The sequence below is a fragment of the Rhineura floridana genome, chromosome 15, assembly GCF_030035675.1.
Source record: "Rhineura floridana isolate rRhiFlo1 chromosome 15, rRhiFlo1.hap2, whole genome shotgun sequence".
NCBI classification, from domain to species: Eukaryota; Metazoa; Chordata; class Lepidosauria; order Squamata; family Rhineuridae; genus Rhineura; species Rhineura floridana.
The window spans coordinates 30,586,061-30,611,437 of record NC_084494.1 but is presented as its reverse complement, the minus strand read 5'-3'; the positions used below and the strand labels follow the sequence as shown (position 1 = coordinate 30,611,437).

The window sequence follows — 25,377 nt, the reverse complement described above, 5'->3', positions numbered from 1 at the left end:
TTGATAGAAACTTTGGTACCATACGTAGGAGTAACACGGAAAGAATAGGGATAGGTTCCTACCAGAGCTTGGAAGTAATTCATACACTTGTAATTCATTACTTTTTTGAGGAACGAGTGGGTAATTCCTTTACATTTTGATTGTAATAAAACTAGGAGTAATTTTATTACTTTTGAGGAGTAACTGTAATGTTTCCAGCATTACTTTGGGGCATTACTTGGGGGGGGGAACAGGGGAAGTCTTCATGTGTGTGTGTTTGCACTTGGCACACAAACTGGCCTCCAGCACCCTCTCTGGCTACTGTGCTGAATTTGCAGTAGTTTAACTTTTTTGCATCTCGGGAAAATGTTTGCTTGGGTGATTGTCCCTTAGTTGGTGGCAGGGCAGGGTCCGGGAGGTGGTTAAGTGAGAGATTATACTTGCTGGCTGAGGGGGGGGGGTTGCACTTGGTTTGACCTGCAAAGATCTGAGTAGCGGCCTCTGCCTCCTTCCCCCCCACCTCCCTTACCAGCAGAGAGACCACCATTACTATCTTATGGATAAAAAGAATAATTCTACTATCTCTGTATGTGTGTGTTTATTTTTAATGTTGTTTTAGGCTACTTAGATGTGCAGCAGCCAAGGCCAGCACCTTGTAGGCTTTTTTTTAAAAGTAACCGAAATATAATTGTAGTAATCAGTTACTTTCAGAGCAATTGTAATTGTAACGGTAATTACTACTTGTTTGGGGGGGGGCTTACAATTGTAATTTATTACTTTTTAAAAGTAATCTTCCAAGCTCTGGTTCCTACATGGGCTCATAGATGGTGGAGGCAACTTCAACAAGGGCTTGAAAGGGTGCCTACCCAGCACCCCTTCCCTCCCCCTCCCCTTCTCCTCCTCCTCTGAATCATATTGGATCCTTCCCTCCCCAGCCCTGGGAAAAAGCAAGGGAAAGCCAAATCGATATTAAGCGACACACAGGATCAATATCCTTTGACAAATCTCTCTCTCTCCCCCTTCCCCTTCCCCCGTTCTTCAGTTCTAACGGGAACGTGTGAAAGATAGTCGGTCGGGTGGGGGCAGAGAGCGACGGAAACCAGGACCATTGAGCCACAAAGGTTAACGACTCAGTAACGCTGTGCTGGAATTCCCCACCATTGTGGAAGTGCAGAGAGGACGACAAGGCAGCCGGTTTCAAAGGCGGGGATTTCCACTTCACCGCTCCCCGCCCGCTCCTATGGAGCCGACCGACCCATTCCGGGAAGCGTGAGACGAGCACAGAGGATCCCTGCTCAAAATACCCAACCCAGCAGCAGAGCGAAAATGAAAGTGCACCGGCGGCGGCGGGGACTTTTCCTTCCTCCTGGGCGCCTCCCGTCGGGACGCAGCGGCTCCTTCCAGGGACTGGTTGTTTTCCTGCCTTTTAAGGAAGAGTCCGCCAGCTCCGCTGCGCTGGTTTCCCACCCGAACGTGCCTGCGTGAGCGCCGGATCGTCGCCCCACCAGGATCAGGTTTGGGTGCCGGCTTCCCCCTCTTTCTCCCCCCCCTTCCGAGAGCAGGGCATGTAACGGGCCCGTCGAGCGACAGGTAGAGGAGGGGTGGGTGTCCCTGTGCGCGCGCATGCGCATAGGAGTTACTTAGGGGAGGGGGAGCTTTTACCCTGCACGGTTTCCCGCTGAAACTAGTGGCTGGTGTCCAACGCTGTCGTCATGTTGTTGTTAAGACTTTGTTGTCACTTATAACTCAGATATCGTACTCAAGAGTAGACCCATTGATGGGTCTGACTTGATTGGCTCAGTGGTGAAGCAGGTGTCTTGAACACAAAAGGTCCCAAGTTCAATCCTGGGCATCTTCAGGGAGGAATGTGGGAGAGATTCCTAGAGACTCTGCCAGTCTGTGGGTGTGAGGGATGGAAAGATCTGTCAGTTTCAGGTCTCTCAGTTTCTAATTTTTCCAACCTTAAATTCAGTTCTCCACATTTCTGCAGCAATTTGTGATTATTACTTTTTAATCTTCATGAAAATTTCCTAGCATTTTAGTGTGAGTTTCTCCTAATAAACACATAACTGGGCAAGGGCCCCTCCAGGCAACCTATGTATTGAATGTTCATCCTGATTTGTGTGCACAAATCTTATGGGGAGCTTAGATTATATCCTGTCTTTATTGAGCACCTTTTCTGATTTGCTTAAGGACAATTATGTGACAGTGAGCATTCATCTTACATTCATCCAGATTTGCTTTGAGGGGTGTTTATCTATACGACATTGTGAACAAAACAGCTCCCTCTCATGTTTCCCTTATTCAGCTACTATTATTTTTCTTTGGAGAGCTCAGAAAATCTGACTTTTTTCACTACTGACTATTTCAAAGTAAATGTCCAGCATGGAAATGGGCTGCATTAACCTTGCAGACACCCCACCTTCCAGCTACCCAGACTGTTACCCTAAACATTTTTGGCAGGAAGGTCATGACTATGGAACCTGATGGTGTCCTCCTTCCTACACTTGACTTTCAATCCCCACAGGTTCCTCACTGTCTGCGGTCTCTTTCTTGGTCTGTCTCACCCAGAACTCAGCCAAGCATGGATGCGCCGATGTGCCTGATTGAAAACAAGCCTGGTGACAAGCTGCATGTCAACAAAAGAGCCCTGAGGATCCTGCAAAGCATCCAGCAGCCAGTGGTGGTGGTGGCTATTGTGGGGCTGTACCGTACCGGCAAGTCTTACCTCATGAACAAGCTGGCAGGGAAGGACAAAGGAGGTAAGAGTGCAAGAGATACATTTGCAGGGCTGGCCCAAGATATTCTGCTGCCTGAAAAGGAACAGCAAATGATGCCCCCCCCACCTCTCCAAGTTAAATTGATCAAGGCTAGTCAAGTTATTTTGGTACTTGAGGTAGAAGATCCTACAAGATCCTCTTCCCTGGCAGCAAAAATACAGCAGAAATAAAGTGAATAGCAGAAATTGCTGTTTATTTGTGATACCCAAAATCTGCTGCCTGAGGCAACCGCTTCATTCTGCCTAATAGAACCGGCCTGTATAATTGCTTTGCATAGATAGACAGACAGACATATACATAATCAGAATGGGAGAAATGCCTCTTCTCTTGACTCTTATCTCTGTATTCCTCAAATATACTATTTACTGATTATGTATTTTATTTCATAAATTTATATACCACAGTACTGTAGTTTATTAGCGGTGTACAAAAATGCTTCAAAAAGATACAACAAAATCAGTTAAAAATAACCATAAATCAGAAAATGTGCTTAAAGTGCCTGTGGAAATAAAATGGTTTACTGCAGAATGGTGGAAGTTTAACAGGGAGGGGAACTGCCTGATCCATAGATTTGGACCCACAATACTGAACGCATGGCTTCTGGTGGATACAAGTTGTGCGCCCAAGCCATGGGGGACCACTAACAGTGACTCCCAAAAAAACCTCAGTGATCAGGCAGGGTTCAGGTGTTCCTTGAGGTATCCTGGACCCAAATTGTTAAGGGCCTTGTAAATTAATACCTGTATAAGAAACTTGAATTTGGTCTGGGAACCTATGGGCAGCCAGCACAAGCTTTTAAGCACTGGAGTGATGTACTGGCAATAGTTTCCCCCTTCAGCAGCCTAGCCGCAGTATTTTGCACCAGCTGTAGCTTCCAGATCAGGCCCAAGGGTAACCCTGCATAGAGCACATTGCAATAATTGAGTCTTGAGGTTACCGGTGCATCAGTCACGGTGGTCAGGCTATCCATTTATAAAACGAATTCTGCAAATGAGCTAACTATCTGTGAACCGGTACTCGTGTGTCCTACACTAGTTGGGTACCTCTGCTATCTGGAGTCCTGATGCCATGGAGTGCCTATGCTCTCAATGTATGTGGACATCAAGGGCAGGGCTTGCAGGGGATATGTGGTCAGCTGTGGGGCCAGGAGGCATGGGCATGTCTTTGTCTATATGGCCCCATATATGCTATTCATTTAAAGCAGTGTTATACCACTTTAAACAATTATGGTTTCCTCTTCAACTGCCAGAGTTCCCCTGGAAGATAGATTGATTGTTAAACTGTTCTGGGAACTGTAGCTCGGCGAGGGGAATATTTTTTTTATTTATTTAAAACATTTCTAACCCGCTCTATTTTCCAGGAAACTCAGAGCGGTGAACAATCTGACAATAAAAAACATAGGAAAATAAAACACAATGCAATTTACAATCTCTATAAATAATTAGTATACTAAAAAGTTACAGTCAATAAACTTATACTTACTATCAAAAACAGTCAAGTTAAAAAATCTTATTCCGTATTCAATTTAAACGCAACCCAAAATAAAAACGTCTTAACCAGGCGGTGAAATGCAAAAAGCGAAGAGGCGGATCATATCTCCAAAGGTAAAGCGTTCCAGAGTCTAGGGGCGATGACAGAGAACGCCCTATCTCTGGTCCTAGAGAAATGAACTTCTGTAGCAGAGGGGATCCCAAGAAGGAAGTCATCAGATGACCTCAAGGGACGGGAAGGTTCATAAAAGGACAACCGATCGGACAAATAGACAGGGCCCAAGCCGTGGAGGGGTCTTCTTACAACTGTCAGCACCCTTAACAAACTACAGTTCTCAGGATTGTTTGGGAGAAGCCATGACTGTTTAAAGTGGTACTGCTTTAAATGTATAGTGCAGATGAGGCCTGTGTGTGGTGGACTGCTCTTAAAAAGCGCTAATATGTACCCCAAACGGTTAAGGCAATTTCACATCACCCAGAAACCTGAGATTTGATATGCACAATGCCCAAGGCACACTGATTTACTACCAAGTCAGGAATTTTATGTTTTTATTGGCAATTTTTGAAAAATTGCAGAGCTGAATCCTTTCCTTTCCTACACTGCTCCCTACAGGTTTCTCTCTGGGTGCTACAGTGCAAGCAACCACCAAGGGCATATGGATGTGGTGTCGTCCACATCCTCAAAAGCCTGACCACACCCTGGTGCTGTTGGACACAGAAGGGCTGGGTGATGTCGAGAAGGTGAGTTCAGGGCAGGCAGAGTATGGTGGCCAGGAATGGTCACCACGAAGCCTTTGCCTGCAAGAGAACCATAGAGATCCAGCCCACTTCCCAGGTGGCAGGAGGCACCCCAGGGTGCAGTGGGAACAGGCAGGGACCCTGGGACAGAGTTTCCCCCTAGACTGGAGACCTAGGTGCATTTCTAGTGTCTTGTTGCACCAGAGATTTGTGCTGACCTTCCTTCTTCACAGAGCAACACAAAGAACGACACGTGGATATTCGCCCTCTCCCTCCTGCTAAGCAGCACCTTTGTCTACAACAGCATGCACACCATTGACCATTATGCTTTGGGGAATCTGCAGTATCTTTTTGTAAGGATGCTTGCGGGCAGAACCAGGGGTTACTGAAACTTGAGGCGATCCTAATGCCACCCTGCCCCATCAGGCCCTTGGCAGGTGTGACAGTGGTGGGTCCAACATCATAAAATGGGGGGGGGCAGGGAATCCTTTACGTGAGATCCAAATGCCTTCAAATGAAGGACCAATGAAGGGACATCAGACTTCTCAGAATGAAGCAATACTTTGTAGAGGGTATTTGGAGGATTAGAGTTTATGGGGCTGTATGGAACTGGCTGCCAATTAGCTGCTGAGCTAAGTCCAAATTTTGATTTATAAAGCCCTATACACCTCAAGACTAGGATACCTGAAAGATTGTTTCATTTCTTATATTCCCAACCAATCACTGTGCTGTGCAGGTGAGGGCCACCTGTAGATACCATCTTAATTCTTAAGTCAGTTCAGCACAATATAGGAATCGGGCTTTTAGTGTGGTGGCACCTACCCATTGAAATTCCCTCCCATTAAATATTCAGAGCCTTCTCTCTTGTCTTTTCAGTGCCTACTGAAGACTTTCTTCTTCCAACAAGTCTTTTAAGTAGAGACCTTTCCCAGGCCACATCTGTTTTGTTTTTATTTTTTTATCTCTTGTTTGTTGCCCTGGGCTCCTTTGGGAAGAAGGGCAGGATATAAATTTAATAAATAATCATTAGGAAAGGCTGTTGGATGGATGAATAGATTTGTAAATAATAGTTCTCTTTGTATAATCTCTTCCCTGCCAACAGATACCCAGAGTACTTTACATAAAATTGCAATAAGTTAAAATCCATTCCAGAAAGATAGGGACAATGAAAAATTGGATGTAGGAAAGATGATCAAAGAGAAAAAAGAATGGAGATTCTGGGTTTTGATCTGTAAGCATATTCTAAAATAACACACAAAGGAACAATTGTGGAATTTAGTATGGTAAGAAAAGGTGCAAGAGCAGTCAGTAAATCCAGAATATGAACGTCCTAGAATGTAACTTTACTCCATATTTAAATTGGGACTAGGATGAGAGGGAGCCAGCCGAGCTTCGCATGGGAGAGCATTCTACAGCCTTGGTGCCATTACTGAAAAGGTCCTGTCCTGTGTCCAAACCGATTGTACCTCTGAAGGCAAAGGGACACAGAGCTAGGCCTCCAACGACAATTGTAAACAGCAGGCAAATTATACCAGTTTATGTCTATGGTATAGATAACACAGACACAAAACACTGAATTGCAATTACGGACTCCCCTGACAAATGGGGAACTGTTGAGAGGTTATTGCCCCTTGCTGGGGGGAAAGGTGCCTTCGTTTCCTTAACCCAGTTTCCAGCTATGTGTCTGAATTGACTGAGCTTATCAAGGTGAAGGCTTCAGCCAGGCAGACAGATGAGATTCCTGATGACTTTGTCTGGTTCTTCCCAAACTTCATCTGGATTGTGCGTGATTTCACACTGCAACTGGCATTGAAGGATGGACACCATATCTCCGAGGACGAATATCTGGAGAACGCCTTGAAGATGAGGAAAGGTGCTGTGGGGAGCTGGTGAGATCCCAGCTGGGATGAACTGGGCCTTGTTGCTTTTGAACCAGAGGCCTAGAAAGATGTGGGCTGAATCCAAGACATCAGGGAGGCTTGAGAATGTGTCTTGCTCAGATCGGGACCAGAAAGAGAGAGAAGCAATTTTTGGTCACTTAGGCAAACATTTAAAGCACACAGCTTCCTCCAAAGAATCCTGGGAACTGTAGTTTACCCCTCACAGCATCCTTAACAAACTACAGTTCTCAGAATTATTTGGGGGAAGTCATGTGCTTTAATTGTGCTTTAAAGGTATGGTGTACACACACCCTTGGAGTATATTTGCACCTGCCCTGTCAGACAACAGTAGCTTAATTCAGTAATAACATCAGCAGTGAAGTGGTTCATGTGAGAAGGTGTGGGGGGGACACTGATGTGAACAGGAGTAGTATAGTCCCTGCTACATGGGCAGTGTCGGGGTAAACTGTCGCTTGAGAGGTTAGGGATGGCACCTTCAGTGGGTAGGGCCAGTATCAAATATAGCAGTAGTAATCGGAATTTTCCAAGTACAGATACTTATGTAGCCTAACTGTTACCATCCATGCCCAAGGGGGGGTATCAGCAGGCTTATGGGAGCCCCAGTATTTGCGACAGAAAAAAATTAGGGACTCTCTTCCTCTCCCCTATAAAAAAGCCAGCCCAATAGAGATTGAGGATACCTAGTGGCCAGAGAATGCAGTTTATCTGTGTGGGAATCAGGGGCGAGAGGTGAAATAGAATGGAGGAATCTGAATTGGAGCACTCCACACTACAACATCTTGTTGCAGCTCTCACACGTCATATATACACATTCCAGTCTTCAGGGGGAGAGTGCCATTGCTTATGTATCAAAAAGATACCACCTATACACAAGAGGGAAGTGTTAACAAGTTTGGGTGAATTATGAGGTTTGTAGAAACACAAAAAATCTGAAGGGGGAAAAAGCTAAAGGGGAGAGAACCCTCGAAACAGCCCAGTGAGGACTGAGCATGCTCATTGGCTGTGGCATGCTGACTGACTGTTGGGTAAATGGAATGGAGAACCGAATAGGTGGGGGGATGGAATGGAGTTGCTTGAATTCTGACCTGAAAGCTCCACGCTGTGACAATTTGTTGCAGGGCTCATGTGAATAGTTCAGGGAAAGGTAGCACCGAGAAGTATAATCACAGATTGTCTAGATTGGTGTGTATGTGGAATTGCTCACAGCATAGCTGTTGGTTCCTGATATGATCCCCACTCCAAGATACTGAATTTTCATAGAAAATAATGTAGTGTCTGAGGCTTTATGTGAGACAGCATCACTGGAAGAAGAGGCAAATTGCAATAATTAGTGTTTGTTCAATGGATCTTGTGAAGGTAAAAATACTTTGAAACAGGAATAATCTCTAGAATACAGATTTTTTTTTTAAAAAAAGTTAATTTCTAAACATTAAAATTTCCTAGCAATGATAGCTTCAACAGATAGGAAAAGATTAATTCAAGAACTCTTTAAGATGTTTGGAGGGTAGATGAATTCTTTGATGGTGGTCCCCTTGTAAGCGGATGATCCCATGAAGCAGCCTTCCCCAACCTGGTGCCTTTCACATGTTTTGGACTAAAAGTCCTGTCAGCCCAGCCAGCACAGATGTGCATGTGTATTCAATTCAAGTATTTTCTAATAATGTTAATGCTTTAAATATAAGTTGACAATTATTTAACTATGTTCTGGTCAATATTTGATTAATCAGTTGATGACCAACCATTTTTTGACTGCTCAAATGCCCAACCCTAGTGACGATACAGGGTTTGATGGATCTGTCAATGTGGATTAATAAATTTGATCTAGTGCATATGTGCATTTGATTCTTTCTTAGATGCCTCTGAACAGCAAGATCTTCCAAAGAAATTCCTACGGCGGTATTTTCCCAGCCGCAAGTGCTTTGTGTTTGAGTGCCCAGCCTCGCGGCGAGACTTAGAACACTTGGAGGACTTGCCTGAATCGAAGCTGAACCCTGAGTTCATAAACCAGGCGTGCTGTTTCTCCCAATACATTTATGAGAATGCCCAGGCCAAAGTGATCCAGGGAGGGCATGTGGTGACTGGGACAAGTGAGTGGAAGCAGTCGAAAATGTAATGAAAGAGTGCCTCGCTGCCTGTGAGGTGCTTTGAAGTCTTGACTTCTGGACTTCAAAGCACAAAATCATTTGACATCATTGTGAGAGCAGGTGATTGACAAGTGGGTGATCCTGCCCAGTTCTGAAATGTGGCCTGCAAAGCCAGCCCTCATAAGGATCTGGCCCATGGAGCCAAAAAGGATCCCCACCCCTGCACTAGAGGGACACTTCAGGCCAAGGATGGGCAACTTGGCCTCATCCTCTTGGGGGGTAATCTGTCAAGGGGGCCATGCTGGTAGGGGGTGGGACCAGAACTGACGGTGAGCTGAACCAAAGACAAAACTGCTATGGATTAACTAGTCCTGAATAAAGATCGCCCTGCTTTATTTTTCACCATGGCTACCTCAGATTAGAATCTCCAGTCCCAATTCGGTTCTACTCAGAAGTAAGCCCTATTGGCTTTGATGGTGAGACTCTCAAATAAGTATGCAGAGGATTTTTTTTATTTTTAGTACAACAGACCAGAGTTTAGATCCTACTTCTTTTGGGATGATTCTGATGTTAATTTTTTAAATAAATATGTGACTTGTATCAGAATTTGATTTCAGATCTGTTGCCTTCCCAAGCTCTCAGGATGCGGCAGGACAGAAAGCCATTTAAAAAAACCCACAAGTAAGCTGCCATTCTCCTCTCCCCTTTGCAGCACTGGGGAGCCTGGCGGAGACTTATGTGGATGCCATCCGCAGTGGGGGCGTGCCTTGCATTGAGAATGCAGTGGTGGCGTTGGCTCAGATCGAGAACCAGGCTGCCGTGAATGATGCTCTTAAGCGCTACGAGGACATGGTGGATCTTCTTTCGACGCTGCCTGCGGAGGATATCGCAGAGGTGCTGCAAGTGCACGCTCGTTGTGAGGAAGAGGCCATTCAAGTGTTCCTGGCCCGCGCCTTCAAGGATGAGGATCAAGAGTATCAGAGAGAACTGGGGGTACTGCATTATATATCTTTAGTGGGAATGGGATGTACGTCCTCCTCCATCTAGGCCAGTGGTTTTCCAAGTTTCTGTTTTCAGAGAGCCCTTTCCAAATTGGCATGCATGTGCTGCAGAACGCCTGTGTGTTCCAGCAGATTCTGGAGCGTGTTCTAAGGCCGGGATAGCCAATGTGGTGCCTTCCAGATGCTGTGGACTCCAGTTCCCATCATTCCTGACCCTCACCAATGCTGGCTGGGGCTGGTGGGAACTAGACTGCAACCAGGGACGAGGGAGAAATTTGATTCAGTTTGCATTTAAAGCAGCATTTATCAAATTCACACTTTCCAAAACTATATTAGAACCAAAACATAGCCATCTTTCAAAATTTGCACTTATTTGAATTTTGCAATGCAAAAACGGGTTGGACTTGATGGCCTTATAGGCCCCTTCCAACTCTACTATTCTATGATTCTCCAACCAAACAATGTTTACAAAAATCCATGTATTAGGAGAAAATGTGCATAAAAATGAATATATTAGTGAGAATGACATACAAAGAAAAGCTTGCAAAAATATCTACATTAGTCAGAACTGCCTACAAATATGTGTTTAATAGGAGAAATTCACACTAAAATGTCAAATAATTTTCATGAGGATTTTTTTCAAAAATTGCTGCAGAAATGTGGAGAACTGAAATTGACAGATCTTAATAACATCTGAAAGGCAGCATGTTGGTTATCCCTGTTTTAAAGTGCCACTTGGTGTGCACAGAATGCTATTCAGACCCTTTGGACCTCATTGTCGGCCTGAGTAAATGGAGAGTGCATCCTGGACCACACTGAATGTTCTTCTGTGGCTTGGAGTTCCAGGGGAAAATGAACAATGATTGTTAAGCAGTATGTTATGGAAGCTTGTCAGCCATTAGTGATCTGCTCCTTTTTAAAAAATAAATATTTCTATTGATTTTTTTCTTTTGTTTAAGACAGTGAGATGGGCAGGTGGGGGAGAAGGAACGGAGGGGGTTCAAATCTGGATACAATAGTACTCATTGATAGGGATGGACAAATCCGTCAATTTTGGTTTCTCTCAGTTTCTCACTTTTCTAATCTTAAATTCAATTTTCCACATTTCTGCAGCATTTTGTGATTTTCTTTTTAGTTCTCATGAAAGTTCATCAGCATTTTAGTGTGAATTTATCCTGGAATGCATGTTTTTGTATGCAGTTTTGACTAATGTACACATTTTGCAAGCGGTTTTCCCTTCTACTGCATTTCGTATGTTACTGTCATTAATGTTTGCATTTCTATGTACTCTTTCCCCTAATATAAACATTTTTATGCACATTGTTTGGCTGGAGAACTGCATTGCAAAATCTGGAGAAGCTTGAATTTCAAAAGCTAATTAAGTTTTGCTTCATGTATTGACTCCATACGTGCAAATTAGGTAGTTCCTCATTGAAATGCAAACAAAACCAAAGTTTGCCCCCATTCCTATTCATGAATACCTTACAGGGCAAAATCTTGAGAGGGTAGCTAGAGCTAGGTCTGAGCCCAAAAGAGAACAACATTCTCTAGGCATAGTGTTCAGTGTATGCTGACCAGATAATATCCAAATACAAATCTGGATGTTGCTTTCTGTAGGAGGCTGCGCATACAAATGTGGAAAGTACAGCAGGGCCCTGAGTGCATTGTAAGATAGCTGGTGGTGATTTTTATTTCCCAAGTTGCAGAGCCAGCCTTTTTGGGGCTAGACTCATTTGCATTGACCATATGATGACTCCCACAATACTGAAATATAATTGAAAAGGAAATGAACTCTAGTAAACCTTAAAGTGGTCCCCAGTACTAAACTAATTCGCACAATGACTTCATTGAGGATCACCTCATTGAGTTTCTAAGGAACACCAGGATTGCCTGGAAAACAGTTTGAAAATCATTTTTACAGTTCATATCTGGGCCCAGGTTAGAAAGATTGGTAGTTTCATTGTTTCCTGAGTTTAGGATCAACCAGCAAAACTGGCAGCAGAGATCTGTTTGCCTGCAGCTGTGCTCTGAGTCTAAGCCACCTTGTTCAGCTGGACTAGCAAAGAGGTTTGGAGTTTGAGAACTGCTGGAACAGGGAATATAGGACCTTTCTCCATTTGGGAGTGTATGGCCTGACCCTGCCCACTTCTCTCCCCCAGAGCCAGCTGCAAGTTAAGCTTCTAGAGTTGTGCTCTCGTAATGAGCAGGCATCATCGGATCGCTGCCTGGCTGTGCTCATGGAGCTGTTCCAGGATGTGGAGGAGAAGATCAGCAATGGGGAATACGCAGTGCCTGGGGGCTATCAGCGGTTCCTCAATGACCAGCAGCAAATAGTGGAGAATTATCACCTGGTGTCTGAGAAAGGAGTAATGGTATGTTGCCCAGAAACCTTGACTTCTTCAGCTAAAGTGAGATCCTGCTCTTGCACCTACAGCACACACACTTTGGAACTCCCTGTCTGTTGACATCAGGTGGCGCCTTTGCTGTATTCTTTTTGGTGCCTGCTTAAAGCATTTCTTTTTAGGAAAGCCTATCCAGACGCATAGGTGTTGATGTATTTTAATCTCTTTTCAGTTTACTGCAGTTTTAATTGTCTCTTAAATGTTTTTAATTACCTGCTTTAACAGATTTTTTGATATTTTTAAGGTTTCTTGTAAACCGCTTTGAGGGGTTTTTTTTACAATCAAGTGGTATATAATTTTTGTTAAATAAATAAAATAAATAAGAAACCCCTGGATATGGGTTTTTTTTTTTAACAGAGGGTGCTTCCAGATGGGGGCTTAATACTGCAAACAGGTCATTCAGATATGGCAAGCAAGTCATTGACAACAGGATTTTTTTTTACCAGATTTCCCCTAGAAAGGGTAAATCCAGATTAAAGGGGGGGAGGATATGGGCTGGTATTCTTACGGTGGCGACATTGGACAAATCCACACCATATATTTGAAAGACAATTCTGACCGGAGCTGGTCCACAAATGCATACTACACCTCTTCTTTATCAACTTCATTGGCTACCGATTTTATTTCGACACCAGTTTAAAATTTTGGTATTAGCTTTCAAGGCCCTACATGGATTAGCACCAATATATCTATCAAATCGTATTCTGGAATTTAAATCTCAACGACCGACAAGAGTACCCTTCGAACATTCTCTTATCATTCCATCTACCTTTATAATCCGCCGCTCCAATACTAGGAACAAAGCTTTTTCGTGCATAGCTCCCATCTTATGGAATAACCTGCCACCAGAGATCTGATGTTCCTCCTCACTCACAGTCTTTCTCCATCAGTTAAAAACATTTTTGTTTCTTCAAGCTTTTAATGTTAACATTTAAATTGTTATAACTATTGTATTATTGATTTTCTTAATTTTATCTTTTAATTGTATATTGTTTTGTATTAGACATTGTCTTATTTGTTTGCCGCTCTGAATTCTAAGAACTAGGGCGGGATATAAAATGTTTAAATAAATAAATAAATAAATAAAATTCAAGCACATGGCCTCCCCTGTGACCCTATGTAATACGGGGAGAAGCCTGAAAGGGATGAGCCCCATATTTGGGGTCTATGAAATAACAAGCTATTGGGATACAGTTCCTTCTGATGAGAGAGGCTCTATAGCATATATCATGACTGGCACCTTTAAACAACAACCTGATGGTAATACCCGCCCTCGCCCCAAGTCCTAAGAGCTATAGTTTGTTAAGGGTGCTGGGAACTGTAGCTCTTGCGAGGGTTAAACTACAGTTCCCAGGGTTCTTTGGGGAAAGTCATGTGCTTTAAATGTACGGTGTGGATGACTATTGTGGGGCCATGCGAGTTTTTCGCAACAGCCACATAATAAACACCTATCTGGAAGTGCCCAGAGCCCTTCTTTCTTGGAACTTGGAAAGGAATTATAAAAGTCAAGTGAGCCACCTCACTCTATCTCTCTTCAGGCTTCCAATGCCCTGCAAGACTTCCTGAAATCCAAGGAGACAGCAGCCCACTCCATTCTACAGGCCGACCTGACCCTCACAGACAAACAGAAGGAGGTTGAAGGTGAAGTCTATGGACATGATGTTAGGGGAAGGGCTGTAGCTCAGTGGCAGAGCACCTGCGTTGCATGCAGAAGGTCCCAGGTTCAATCCCTGGCATCTCCAAATAGGGCTAGGTGAAAATCCTGCCTGAAATCCTGGACAGCCGCTGCCAGTCAGTGTAGATAATACTGAGCTAGATGGACCAATGGTGTGACTCAGTAGAAGGCAGCTTCCTATGTTCCTAACCTCTCTTCGGTGGGCTTTGTTTGTCTTGCAGACATACTGGCCCCAAATGGGCATCATAGCTGATGACATAGTAAATAATGACTTCTATATGGTCTGAAGGTAGATGAGGCCACCACCTTGCTGAAGCTAAGCAGGTCTGGGGCTGGTCAGTGCCTGGATGGGAGACCGCCTGGGAACCACTTGTATGCCCCCTTGGGTTCTATGATGAAAGGAAGGCGGGATATAAATGTAATAAATAAATAAATGACACAAAATGTTAGTCGTATGCAAAGTAGGCCTGTTGGAATTAAGGAATCTAACTTAGTCATGTCTATTAACTTCAATGAATGGTTCTACTCTGAGTAGGACCAACTGGATAGAACTCACTGAGGTTTATCTATTTACATATGTGCGTGAGAGAGAGAGAGAGAGAGAGAGAGATGGTGGAGCAGAACAGATTTCCATTGCCCCAGGAGGTGGTGTTGAAGCAGCCTGTCTTGCTGTCTCCAGCATTTTCCCAAGTAGCCTGTTGCCTCTTCAATTGTTCCACCACAGGCAGTTGGCAGGGCTGCCATTTGGGCTGGGCCACCTTTCAGTACAACTGTCCTAAACTCCCCCAGCTGTGCCTCCTATTGAGCTGTTCGCCATCTGAGAGGAGGTGCTGCTCCTGGTAAAAGGGGAAAATTGCAAGGCTTCACCCCCTTGAGATGCAAAAGAGGGCCGGGGCTCCTGCACCTGTAATAGTTCTGCAGAACCCGCTTTCAGATGGAGAACAGCCCAGTAGGAGGGACAGCTGGAAACCTTCATGGTCAGAGGCAATATCCTTCTAAAAACCAGTTGCTGGAAACCACAGATGGGGAGAGTGCATTTGCACCCAGGTCGTGCTTGAGGGCTTCCCATAAAGGGCATCTGGTTGGCCATTGTGAGAACAAGATGCTGGACTAGAAGGACCACTGGCCTGATCCAGCAGCCTCTTCTTATGTTCTTATTAGAAGAGGGCATTTTAAGATGTATAGCTTGTATGACAAGCTACACCTTCTAAAGTTCCCTCTTCCACTCAGCTATTAATCGTGCAGAAGCCCTGACCTGCATCTGCCCACTTGAAGAATTACAGGCCTGTCTAAAGAACAATGCTCCTTCCAAGACAGGGAATGGGGAACCTATAGGCCTCTGAGGCTGCTTTCAGACATGGGGCTTATTGTGTTAGTTTAACAGTCTTAAATGTTAGTGCTTCTGTCCCAAGTTCTAAAATCCCTTTTACAATGCAGTAGCTTTTTTAGCCAATATAGTGGCATTTTGTGCAACTGTATTCCACACAGCTGCAATGAATGTCTTGTTTTCATCCCTCACCCTTTATACACATGCACACTGTAGTTCCCCACTGTGTGGGAGGTCTAAGATTTCATTCCATCACCATGCAAGCCCTCTCCCTTTAGCACCTGGCTTTTTAAAAATTATTTTAGTCGTGCAGACACAGGGGTGTGTCTGTGTGAAAGGCTGCTGCTATCTGCACCTACACCGGAAAACCGGTACAATTTTCGTCAGGCAAAAACAAAAAACCACACACCACTTCCCCCAGGCACCTGGTTGGCCACTGTGAGAGCAGGATGCTGGACTAGATGGGCCACTGGCCTGATCCAGCAGGCTCTTCTTATGTTCTTATGTTCTTAAAGGATGGGAACGCACTGCATGCTGGGATGCCTGTTGTGTGAGCAGCTGCAGCTAGTGAGAAACTCCTGTGATTTTCTGGGTTCCCAGGCATGCAAATGGATTATTTCTGATATTATTTATCACGAAAATTAATGCTAAACTTGCACTATATTCCACTAGAATTCTAGAACTAGCTTGTACATCATGTGAAAAATCAAATATAAAGTGCCAATTACCAGGTAAGAAATTGTCAGAATAATGGAATAAAGTGCAGTGTAAAAGCAGCCCAGATGTTGCTCCCATCCATCCCTATTGCCCATGTTGGAGACCAACAATATCTGGAAAGCCACAAATTCCCCAATCCTGTTCTAGGACTCAGAAAAACACCACTGACATGAGGTTACATTCCTCCTGTTCTTGTTCCTCCCCCCCTCCATCTTTAGTGGAGAAAGCCCTGGCTGAGGCCTCTGCAAGGGAAGCTGAGCTGCAAAAGAAAATGCAAGAGGAGACTCAGCAGATGGTCCAGGAAAATGAGCGGCGCTACGAGGAGCACATGCGCCAGTTATTGGCCAAGATGGATGAAGACAGAAGGAACCTCCTGGCTAAGCAGGAGCAAGTGCTGAACCAAAAGCTCCAGGTAACAGCCCTTCTCTGTCCCTATATCTTTTGCTTTGCTTAAAAAAAAACAAGGTTTCATTGCACACACTACCTTATCCATAGGTCCTGTGATCAGCAATGGCAAGTGCACACAAAGAAGTGGGCCTTTTGAACGCTTCCATAATGTGACCTGTTTATTGAGCATTCATCCTGATTTGTTTGAGGAGAGATTAGATATCCTTGTGTCAAGCAAGTATCACACACTTTCAAGGGCATTTTCCCCCATCACTTTCCTTGTCACAAAAAGTCTGATCTTTTGGAAAAGCTGCTTTGTTGTGCTGGAGCTCCAAAAAAGGATCAATTGCACAACCTCACTTTGCCACTGTGTGGTTGAATCCACATAGAGATGGCCTGGAAGCGCCCACAGTCTCCATACAATTTGCTTCACTTGTTTGGCAGTGGGGCAAAGTATGAATAGACATTTGCAAAAGTTGTGTAACTTCCATGAATTAATCTGCCTTCTGGGACATTTTGGGTTATTGGTTCTTTACAGCAGGGGTAAGGAATCTCAGGTCCAGGGACCAAATGCATCTCTCCACAGACTCTCCATATGACCCTAGGGACTCTAGTTAGGCCATACCCCTCTCCCCAGGCCACACCCCCTTTTGGCCATGCTTTTCAGTCCCCTTGAGAATTGTTGCCTGTCTGGAATACGGAGTGTGTGTAGAAATTAGCCTAGTGCACAAGGGTAAAATTTACATTAATTGCTCCGCCCACTTTTTCCTCTGGCCACACCCATCACTGGCCTGTGCTCCCAGGAAGAGTGATCAGAAGGGAGTGTGTCGTGCCCGGGTTGGGACTCAAGAACAGAATCACTTGATGAAAGCAAATCAGTTTTTATTAGAGTAATTTCCAGACATAGGCTTCTCCGCCTCATGAACTCTTAACATGAACCAAAACCCGCAACATGGAAGAGAGTTGATAGAACAGAGTATCAAACATTCCCTGTCCCTTATCAAGGGGGCTTTCGGGAGCGAATTCTCTCGCTCCACCTCAAATTGCCCACATCTACGCCCCTTCCCTCCTCTTTTCTTTGGCGCCTTTTTAACTGTCTTCGGGTGCGGGGCGATGGGGGGGCGGCTACCTCCTCCCCTTCTGATTCAGAAAGGATGGTAGGGAGTGGGGGGGGGTTGGCCCAACACTTCAGGCGATTTCTCTCTACCCTTCTCTGCAGCCGGAGGGCCTTGGTCTCCCTCCTCCTCCCCCTCTGTCTGTAACTGCTTCACATTCCTAGGGAGGGAGTGCGTGAGAAACGAGTCTGTTGCCTGTTCAAGGTTTTCCCCTTCTATCTGGGAAGCCTCCTCCTCCCCTCCAGACGACTCAGCCCAACTGCCCCCCTCTCCTAGCTCATTCTCGGAAACATCAGAATCCTAACCATACATCCTGACAGAGTGAGACCCTCATGCTGAAAAAGATTCCCCCATTCCTGCTTTGCAGGCATTAGAGGAAACACCTATTGGTTCCTACCTTGAAAACTTTCAGGATCCTGGGATCAGCTGAGAGGTGGCAGTCCTAGAGGGTTGCTGGATTCTGCTATAGCTCAGTTCCAGCTATGTGTGGGAGGATATGTTGATTTCAGTTCTCTCTGCTTCTCATTTTTCCAATTTTAAATTTATTTCTTCACATTTCTGCAGCAATTCTCATGAAAATTACCTAGTATTTTAGTGCGAATCTCTATTAATAAAACAAATTTTTGTGTGTGAACTAATGTACACATTTTTGCAAGCAATTTCTCCTAATATAATGCATTGTATGTTATTTTCAATTATGAATTACTTTTATGCATGCTTCCCCCAATATATGCATTTTTGTAAACATTGGTTGGAGAACTGCACCACAAAATTCAGATAAGTGCAAACTTTGAAGGATGGCTGTGTTTCAGTTTGCATATTGTTTCGGAAAGTACAAATTTGGCAGATTTGGTTTTAAATGCAAACTGAATTGAATTTCTCCACCATCCCTAGTTCCAACTCTTTTGTGATCCTCTGCACTCATTCCTTCTTCCCTCACCCTTCACAATTAATGGCTACTAACTTTGTTCTGGATCTCTCCATATCTCTACCAGGAGCAGAGAAGCTTTCAGAAAGAAGGGTTCCATCAGGAAGTCTCAAGGCTTCAGGCTGAAATCCAGCACTTGCGGTCTCAGATGAATCAACGGAGAAGTGGAGGTTCTGGATGTGTGATCTGTTGAGGATGTTATCTCTCAAGGACCCTGTTGGGCTGGATGAACAAATGAGAAATCCTGGCCTGGTCTCAGGGCTGTGGATAGAGCACAGATGGGATGGAGAAATGAAGGGAGATCTACTTTGTAACAAGACCAGTTTTAATAGGTGCTTGTGATGTGTCTGTATTTGTGTACACAATAGAAATCACTGCATCTTAAGATGGAATGTGCAACCCCCTCCCCCCCAAAAAAAATCTGGGATAGGCCGCAGAATGGAGACGTGTGTAAAGGTAAAGAATGTTGGATCCAGACTTACAGTGCAGTCCTAACCAAGTCTACTGGAAAGTAAGTCCAGTTGTAGTTACTGGGGGACTTAATCCCCAGGCAAGGAAGAACAAATCTGTCAATTTCAGTTCTCCAACTTTCTCATTTTTCCAATCTTAAATTCAGTTCGCACATTTCCACTACAATCTGCAATTAAAAAAAAAGTCCTCAAGAAAATTCATCAACATTTTAGTGCAAGTTTCTCCTAACAATATATCCATTTTTGCAAGCAATTTTCTGTGATATAATGCATTTGTATGCTGTTTTCACAAATATATGCATTTTTATGCATACTTTACCCCAGTATACAGTTTTGCAAACGTTTTTGTACACAACACTTGGCTGGAGAACTGCATTGCAAAATTTGGAGAACTGCACGTTTCGAAGGATGTCTGTTTCAGTTCATGTACAGGCGGGCCCCGCTTATACGGCGGGTTCCGTTCCGGACCCCTGCCGTAAAGCAGAAATCGCCGTAAAGCGGAACCCCATTCACTATAATGGGCTGCGGCGCGCGAAAATGACGCGAAAACGGCACAAAACGTTGCAAAAGAGCAAAAAATACCTTTAAAATTGTAAATGAAAGCCGCCGCATCAGCGGAACGCCTTCAAGCAGAACGCCGTAAAGCGGGGCCCTACTGTACTGTTTTGAAAAGTGAGAAGGTTCGCCTTTAAATGCAAAGTGAATCAAATTTCTCAGCCAGCCTTACTCCCAGATAAGTGGGGCTAGGATTGCAGCCTTAGTTATGTTTAGAGTAGACACACTGAAATCAACAGGACTTAGTTTGATTAACTTGATTTCAATGCATTTATTCTTAAGACTGCAAATTTAACCCCACTGAATTTAATAGGACTTACTTTTGAGTAGACATGGCTAGGGCTGCTGCCTAAGTTTGGATCCAGCCCCAAGTTTTAAGCTTGAAATGATTTGAAGGCAAGTTCACTGTGTGGAAAGTTTGTTTGGTTTAGATGTGGGGGAACTAACCTAGACTCCCGCTAGGAGGAAGGGCGGGATATAAATCAAATAATAAATAAAAAAAATAAAAAATCAATAAGCTTCAAATCTCTGCTATTCCCTGAACCTCAGAGAGATGAGTTTTAGGGAATGGGTAGTAGAGGCAATTGCCCGCATCCCACTCCCATAGTTTAGAATGTGTGTACTTTTATCTCAGGTGCTGGGAGTCATTAAGAGACCCCTCACAGAGCTATAGTTTCCAGCACCTTAACAAACTATGGTTCCCAGGATTCTCTGTAGGAAGCCATTGACTATTAAAGTGTTATAAGAATGCTTTAAAAGTATGGTGTGGATGTCACGGTCCTTGTATTGACTGACTGTTCTGAACAATTACCTGTATCAGTGTTAACTAAATCAGTATGTAATGGGTGTTTACAGTGGGCCTATGAGTGTGTGCTTAATAAAAACTACTGCATTTTGAGATTGATTGTATTTATATAAAACAAAATAATAATGGTAGACCAGGGAAGAGGGGCTAAAGCAGGTGTGGAGAACTTTTGGCCCTCCAGATGTTGAGGAACTACCACTCCCATCAGCCCCAGCAAGCATGACCAATGGCCAAGGATGATGGGAGCTCTAGTTCAGCAACATCTGGAGAGCCAGAGGTTCCCCATAGCTGGGCTCAAGCCTCTTTGACTTGAAATAATTTTAAATCAGCAGGTTGCATCACTTAGCTTATTAGGTTTGGATAGGGAGAGGAGCCTAGCTTTGAATCCTTGCTTGGTCAGGTGGCTCATTAGTTTCCCCTATCTATCAGTGTGGTGTAGTGGTTAAGGTGTTGGACTACAACCTGGGAGACCAAGGTTCGAATCCCTACACAGTCATGGAGCTCACTGGGTGACCCTGGGCCAGTCACTGCCTCTCAGCCTCAGAGGAAGGCAATGGCAAACCACCTCTGAATACCACTTACCACGAAAACCCTATTCGTAGGGTCGCCATAAGTCAGAATTGACTTGAAGGCAATCCATTTCATTTTTACTTATCAAACTGCTCTACACAGTTGTATGTCTCCCCCTGGCAGAGCCAACCCAAGGCATTTGGTATTTGAGATGAGGCGGGAAACTCAAATGGCCATCTCCCTCATTCCCACTGGTAACACACCACTGGGAAATTCTCCTGCACAACTCCGCCCCCCTCTAAAATTAACTGTACTCTTGTGTAACTCCATTTCAGTGTGGCTTGCGTGGGAGAATTTCTTGATGGTCAGATCCATCTCATGGGAATAACATAGGAAAGCTGCCTTATACCAACTCCCAGACCGTTGGCCTATTACCTCTACTGAAAGGCAGCAGCTGCATAGGGTTTCGCACATGGGATGTTTCTAGCCTTACCTGGAGATTCCGGGGATTAAACCTGGGACCTCTACCATTGAGCTATGCCTACGGCCTTTCTCCCATGCTACCCCCTTAACAACAATCACAGTCAACTTGCCTTGTGATGGAGTTGCCTCTGCCCAATCCACATGGAAGAAGCTGCTACAGTGGAGGAATCCCTAACATTTGACCCCTGGTGCTGTACATAAAAGACTGCCCCCCCCATCCAAAGATGGGTAAGTGTAGCTGCTGCTGGGATCTCAGAATCTCTCTCCAACCCACCCACCCCCATTCCAGGTAACCCTTTGCCCCCAATGGGTGATCAGCATTATCAACTAGGGAAAGAGGAAAGCAGGTCCTGTAAGCTCAGCTCAGCTGTACTTGCCAGTTTCTGCTTTGGGGCCGCTGTCTGTCTTTGAACTGAACTCCCACCTTGGCCAGAATGGGGGTCCTCTGCATGTTTACTCAGAAAGTAAGCCTTGTGGAGATTCTTTGGGACGTGCTCCCAGGAGAGTGTGCAGAGAGGACTGCAGCCTGAGACTTGTTATGAGAATGACTGGAATGAGAATTATAAGGATATATGCAATGACTGTGCGTGTTTCAGGGTTTTGTTTTAATAAAAACATGCAACTCAGAGTGCTCCTGCTTTCCTCCTTTTCTAGTCTCTTCAGTTTACTTTTAAAAAATTTTTAGAGAGCCATTATACTACTAACATAGTTATTCTACTCCATTCCAGGCAGTCAGGTGATCAACACTCTTGCCAAGGGAAGGAGAGAAAGAGTTCAGTAATCTCAGCACATTCCATGGTGATGGCGAATGACAGTCTCCCTCACCTAACCTCCCAGTTGTGTTCCAAGATCCTCCTTATGCATGTTTTTTCACAAGCAAGGCCCACTGTGTAAGGCTGCAATCCAGTACATGTCTACTCAGAAGTAAGCTCCTTTTGGGCTCAATGAGACTTACTCCCAGGTAAATATGTATTGGATCGCAGCCTACATCCCACATGAGGACTTGCTGCCGGTGAAGCGTAAACAGAATTATAGCATTTGATTTGTTCTGAGAACAAGTGGGATAGTAATAATGGTAAGGAAATGTGTTTTTCAGAAATGACTAAATAATTTCAATCTTTGGTTGCTTCGGCTAGTGCCATCACTTCAGTGTTTAACATATACATTTTTGGGAGGCAGTATAGTCCCGAAATAGTTTTGGACTTGAGAAGACTGAACTTCAGTATAGCCAGTGGAGGCTGGTGGCTCCAGTGTCAGTGGGGCAGTGAATCCTCTCTGAGTTCTAGTCCGAACTTTCAAGAAACTGTCCAAGGTGCAACAAGGGGGAAGTTATACTAGATTATTGCGGTCTGGACTTTCTGCCTCTGGTCCCTAAATGTTTTGCCCCCACCCCCAACTCTAGAAGTGTGGGGAAACTGTCAAACAAAATGGGATCTGGTAGCATGGTGTTTTTGTGGAGCTCCTGTGCTTTACAGCCATGTCACTCCTGCTAATCTAGCTAAGGCTCAGTCTCCCGCCTCTTGCTTGTCTGGATGGAGGATAGAAAAGGAGTGTGCATGTGCCTGTGTAGATACTAGCCTATTGTACAAAGGTAAATGCAGAGCTTGGAAAAGTTACTTTTTTGAACTACAACTCCCATCAGCCCAATCCAGTGGCCATGGTGGCTGGGGCTGATGGGAGTTGTAGTTCAAAAAAGTAACTTTTCCAAGCTCTGGGTAAATGTTTACAGTCATTGTTCCACCCACTTTTGCTTCTGGCTCCACCTAGTACTGGCATACAGCCTTCAGGGGAAGAGCAGTAGCTCTCTGGTAGAGCATCTGCCTTGCATGGAGAAGGCCGTAGGTTCAATCCCTGGCACCTCCAGGTAGAGATGGAGGAGATACTCCACTCAGTTTGCATTTAAAGGTGAAGTTATTAAATTTACACTTTCCTGAACAATATGAGAACCAAAAACACAGCCACCCTTTGAAATTCTCACTTACCAGAATTTTGTGATGCAGTTCCCCAACTCAACAGTATTTACAAAAATGCCTATATTAGGGGGGAATTGCTTGCAAAATGGTGTACATTAGTCAAAGCTGCAAAGCTGTCACTTCTAGAGACAAATTATAAGGAATGTGATTTGTAGTTATTTCCTGCCACCTCCTTATATCTGCTTTGTACAGTCTCAGCGGAGTAGCTGCATCCCCATCACCACCAAAAGCGCCCCCAGTTAATCTGTGGAAATATTAGTATTCAAAGGAGCACATGTGCACCCCACAAATATAATATAAAATTAGAATATGGTAGGCATTATTGTTTATTTTATTTAAAAGCATTTATGAACCACTTGATGGGCTGTATTCAGTGCTAATCCTACTGACAGTCGACACACTGAAGTTAACAGACATGACTAACTTTCATTAAATGGGTTTATTCTGAGAATTTAGTTGGATGCAATCCAATATTTCAAAAATTTCTAAGCCATGTAGTCTAAAAACAAAAAAAGTCATTCAAACAAAGGTACAACCTGAAACCAATAAAACAGCTGCATAAAAACACATAAAAGCAATTCAGAGGATTCAGAGGCAGCTGCAAAGCCCGTCAGGTGGCAACTGGAGCTGATACATGGAAGGGGGAAAAGTCATTCTTTTCCAAGATTATGGGCTCATCTACCTTGTGGTTTAGTGTGTTTGGTGCTATTCACATCCCCTTTTAATTTGCGTGGTTCACATGACGTTACTGGCAAACAGAAGCTATCATGTAGTTTCCCCCCTGTAAATCCGTACCAACCCAATCCTCTGATAATAGGAAAAGGGAAGGGGAAAAAATGTCTGCACTCCATATCCTAGTACTTGCAGATGATTTGCTCAGATGCTTTTAGGGTGTATGTCAAATTGTCCCGCTCTCCACATTCACTCCTTCCTCCTCCTTTTTTCATTTTATTTCCTGTGGGCTGACAAACAACTTCCAACTGCTCTCCCCTGTTCTACAAGTCTTTTTTATGTTGCTGCAAACAGTGCCTTATTTTTCTTTTCCCCCTGACTTAACATAAGAAGAGCCATAAGAACATAAGAAGAGCCTGCTGGATCAGGCCAGTGGCCCATCTAGTCCAGCATCCTGTTCTCACAGTGGCCAACCAGGTGCCTGGGGGAAGCCCGCAAGCAGGACCCGAGTGCAAGAACACTCTCCCCTCCTGAGGAGACCGGCAACTGGTTTTCAGAAGCATGCTGCCTCTGACTAGGGTGGCAGAGCACAGCCATCATGGCTAGTAGCCATTGATAGCCCTGTCCTCCATGAATTTGTCTAATCTTCTTTTAAAGCCGTCCAAGCTGGTGGCCATTACTGCATCTTGTGGGAGCAAATTCCATAGTTTAACTATGCACTGAGTAAAGAAGTACTTCCTTTTGTCTGTCCTGAATCTTCCAACATTCAGCTTCTTTGAATGTCCACGAGTTCTAGTATTATGAGAGAGGGAGAAGAACTTTTCTCTATCCACTTTCTCAATGCCATGCATAATTTTATACACTTCTATCATGTCTCCTCTGACCCGCCTTTTCTCTAAACTAAAAAGCCCCAAATGCTGCAACCTTTCCTCGTAAGGGAGTCGCTCCATCCCCTTGATCATGCTGGTTGCCCTCTTCTGAACCTTTTCCAACTCTATAATATCCTTTTTGAGATGAGGCGACCAGAACTGTACACAGTATTCCAAATGCGGCCGCACCATAGATTTATACAACGGCATTATGATATTGGCTGTTTTATTTTCAATACCTTTCCTAATTATCGCTAGCATGGAATTTGCCTTTTTCACAGCTGCCGCACACTGGGTCGACATTTTCATCGTGCTGTCCACTACAACCCCGAGGTCTCTCTCCTGGTCGGTCACCGCCAGTTCAGACCCCATGAGCGTATATGTGAAATTCAGATTTTTTTGCTCCAATATGCATAATTTTACACTTGTTTATATTGAATTGCATTTGCCATTTTTCCGCCCATTCACTCAGTTTGGAGAGGTCTTTTTGGAGCTCTTCGCAATCCTTCTTTGTTT

General features: G+C 44.3%; 1 protein-coding gene across 2 annotated transcripts; it reads left to right on the top strand.

Annotated features, from left to right (window-relative positions):
* The first annotated feature begins 975 nt into the window (after positions 1-975).
* Positions 976-21,938, top strand: LOC133370340 (guanylate-binding protein 1-like). 2 transcript variants are annotated; one of them, XM_061596520.1, is made up of 11 exons: positions 976-1,493; positions 2,551-2,741; positions 4,863-4,990; positions 5,221-5,330; positions 6,664-6,860; positions 8,742-8,975; positions 9,685-9,965; positions 12,133-12,345; positions 13,914-14,016; positions 16,313-16,506; positions 18,592-21,938. In XM_061596520.1, exons 2-11 carry the CDS (start codon positions 2,564-2,566, stop codon positions 18,715-18,717), a joined length of 1,764 nt encoding a protein of 587 aa, XP_061452504.1. In that variant the 5' UTR covers positions 976-1,493; positions 2,551-2,563; the 3' UTR covers positions 18,718-21,938. The 2 variants fall into 2 exon arrangements, with proteins under 2 accessions (XP_061452504.1, XP_061452505.1); XM_061596521.1 differs by having other exon boundaries at positions 2,507-2,741.
* Positions 21,939-25,377: the final 3,439 nt, after the last annotated feature.

Bases quoted from the DNA above. Each gene is read 5' to 3' on its own strand.
- LOC133370340 (XM_061596520.1), top strand. From the start codon at position 2,564: ATGGATGCGCCGATGTGCCTGATTGAAAACAAGCCTGGTGACAAGCTG. The intron at 5,331-6,663 runs GTATCTTTTTGT...CCCAGTTTCCAG, and splicing joins TATGCTTTGGGGAATCTGCA to CTATGTGTCTGAATTGACTG. The intron at 16,507-18,591 runs GTAACAGCCCTT...TATCTCTACCAG, and splicing joins TGCTGAACCAAAAGCTCCAG to GAGCAGAGAAGCTTTCAGAA.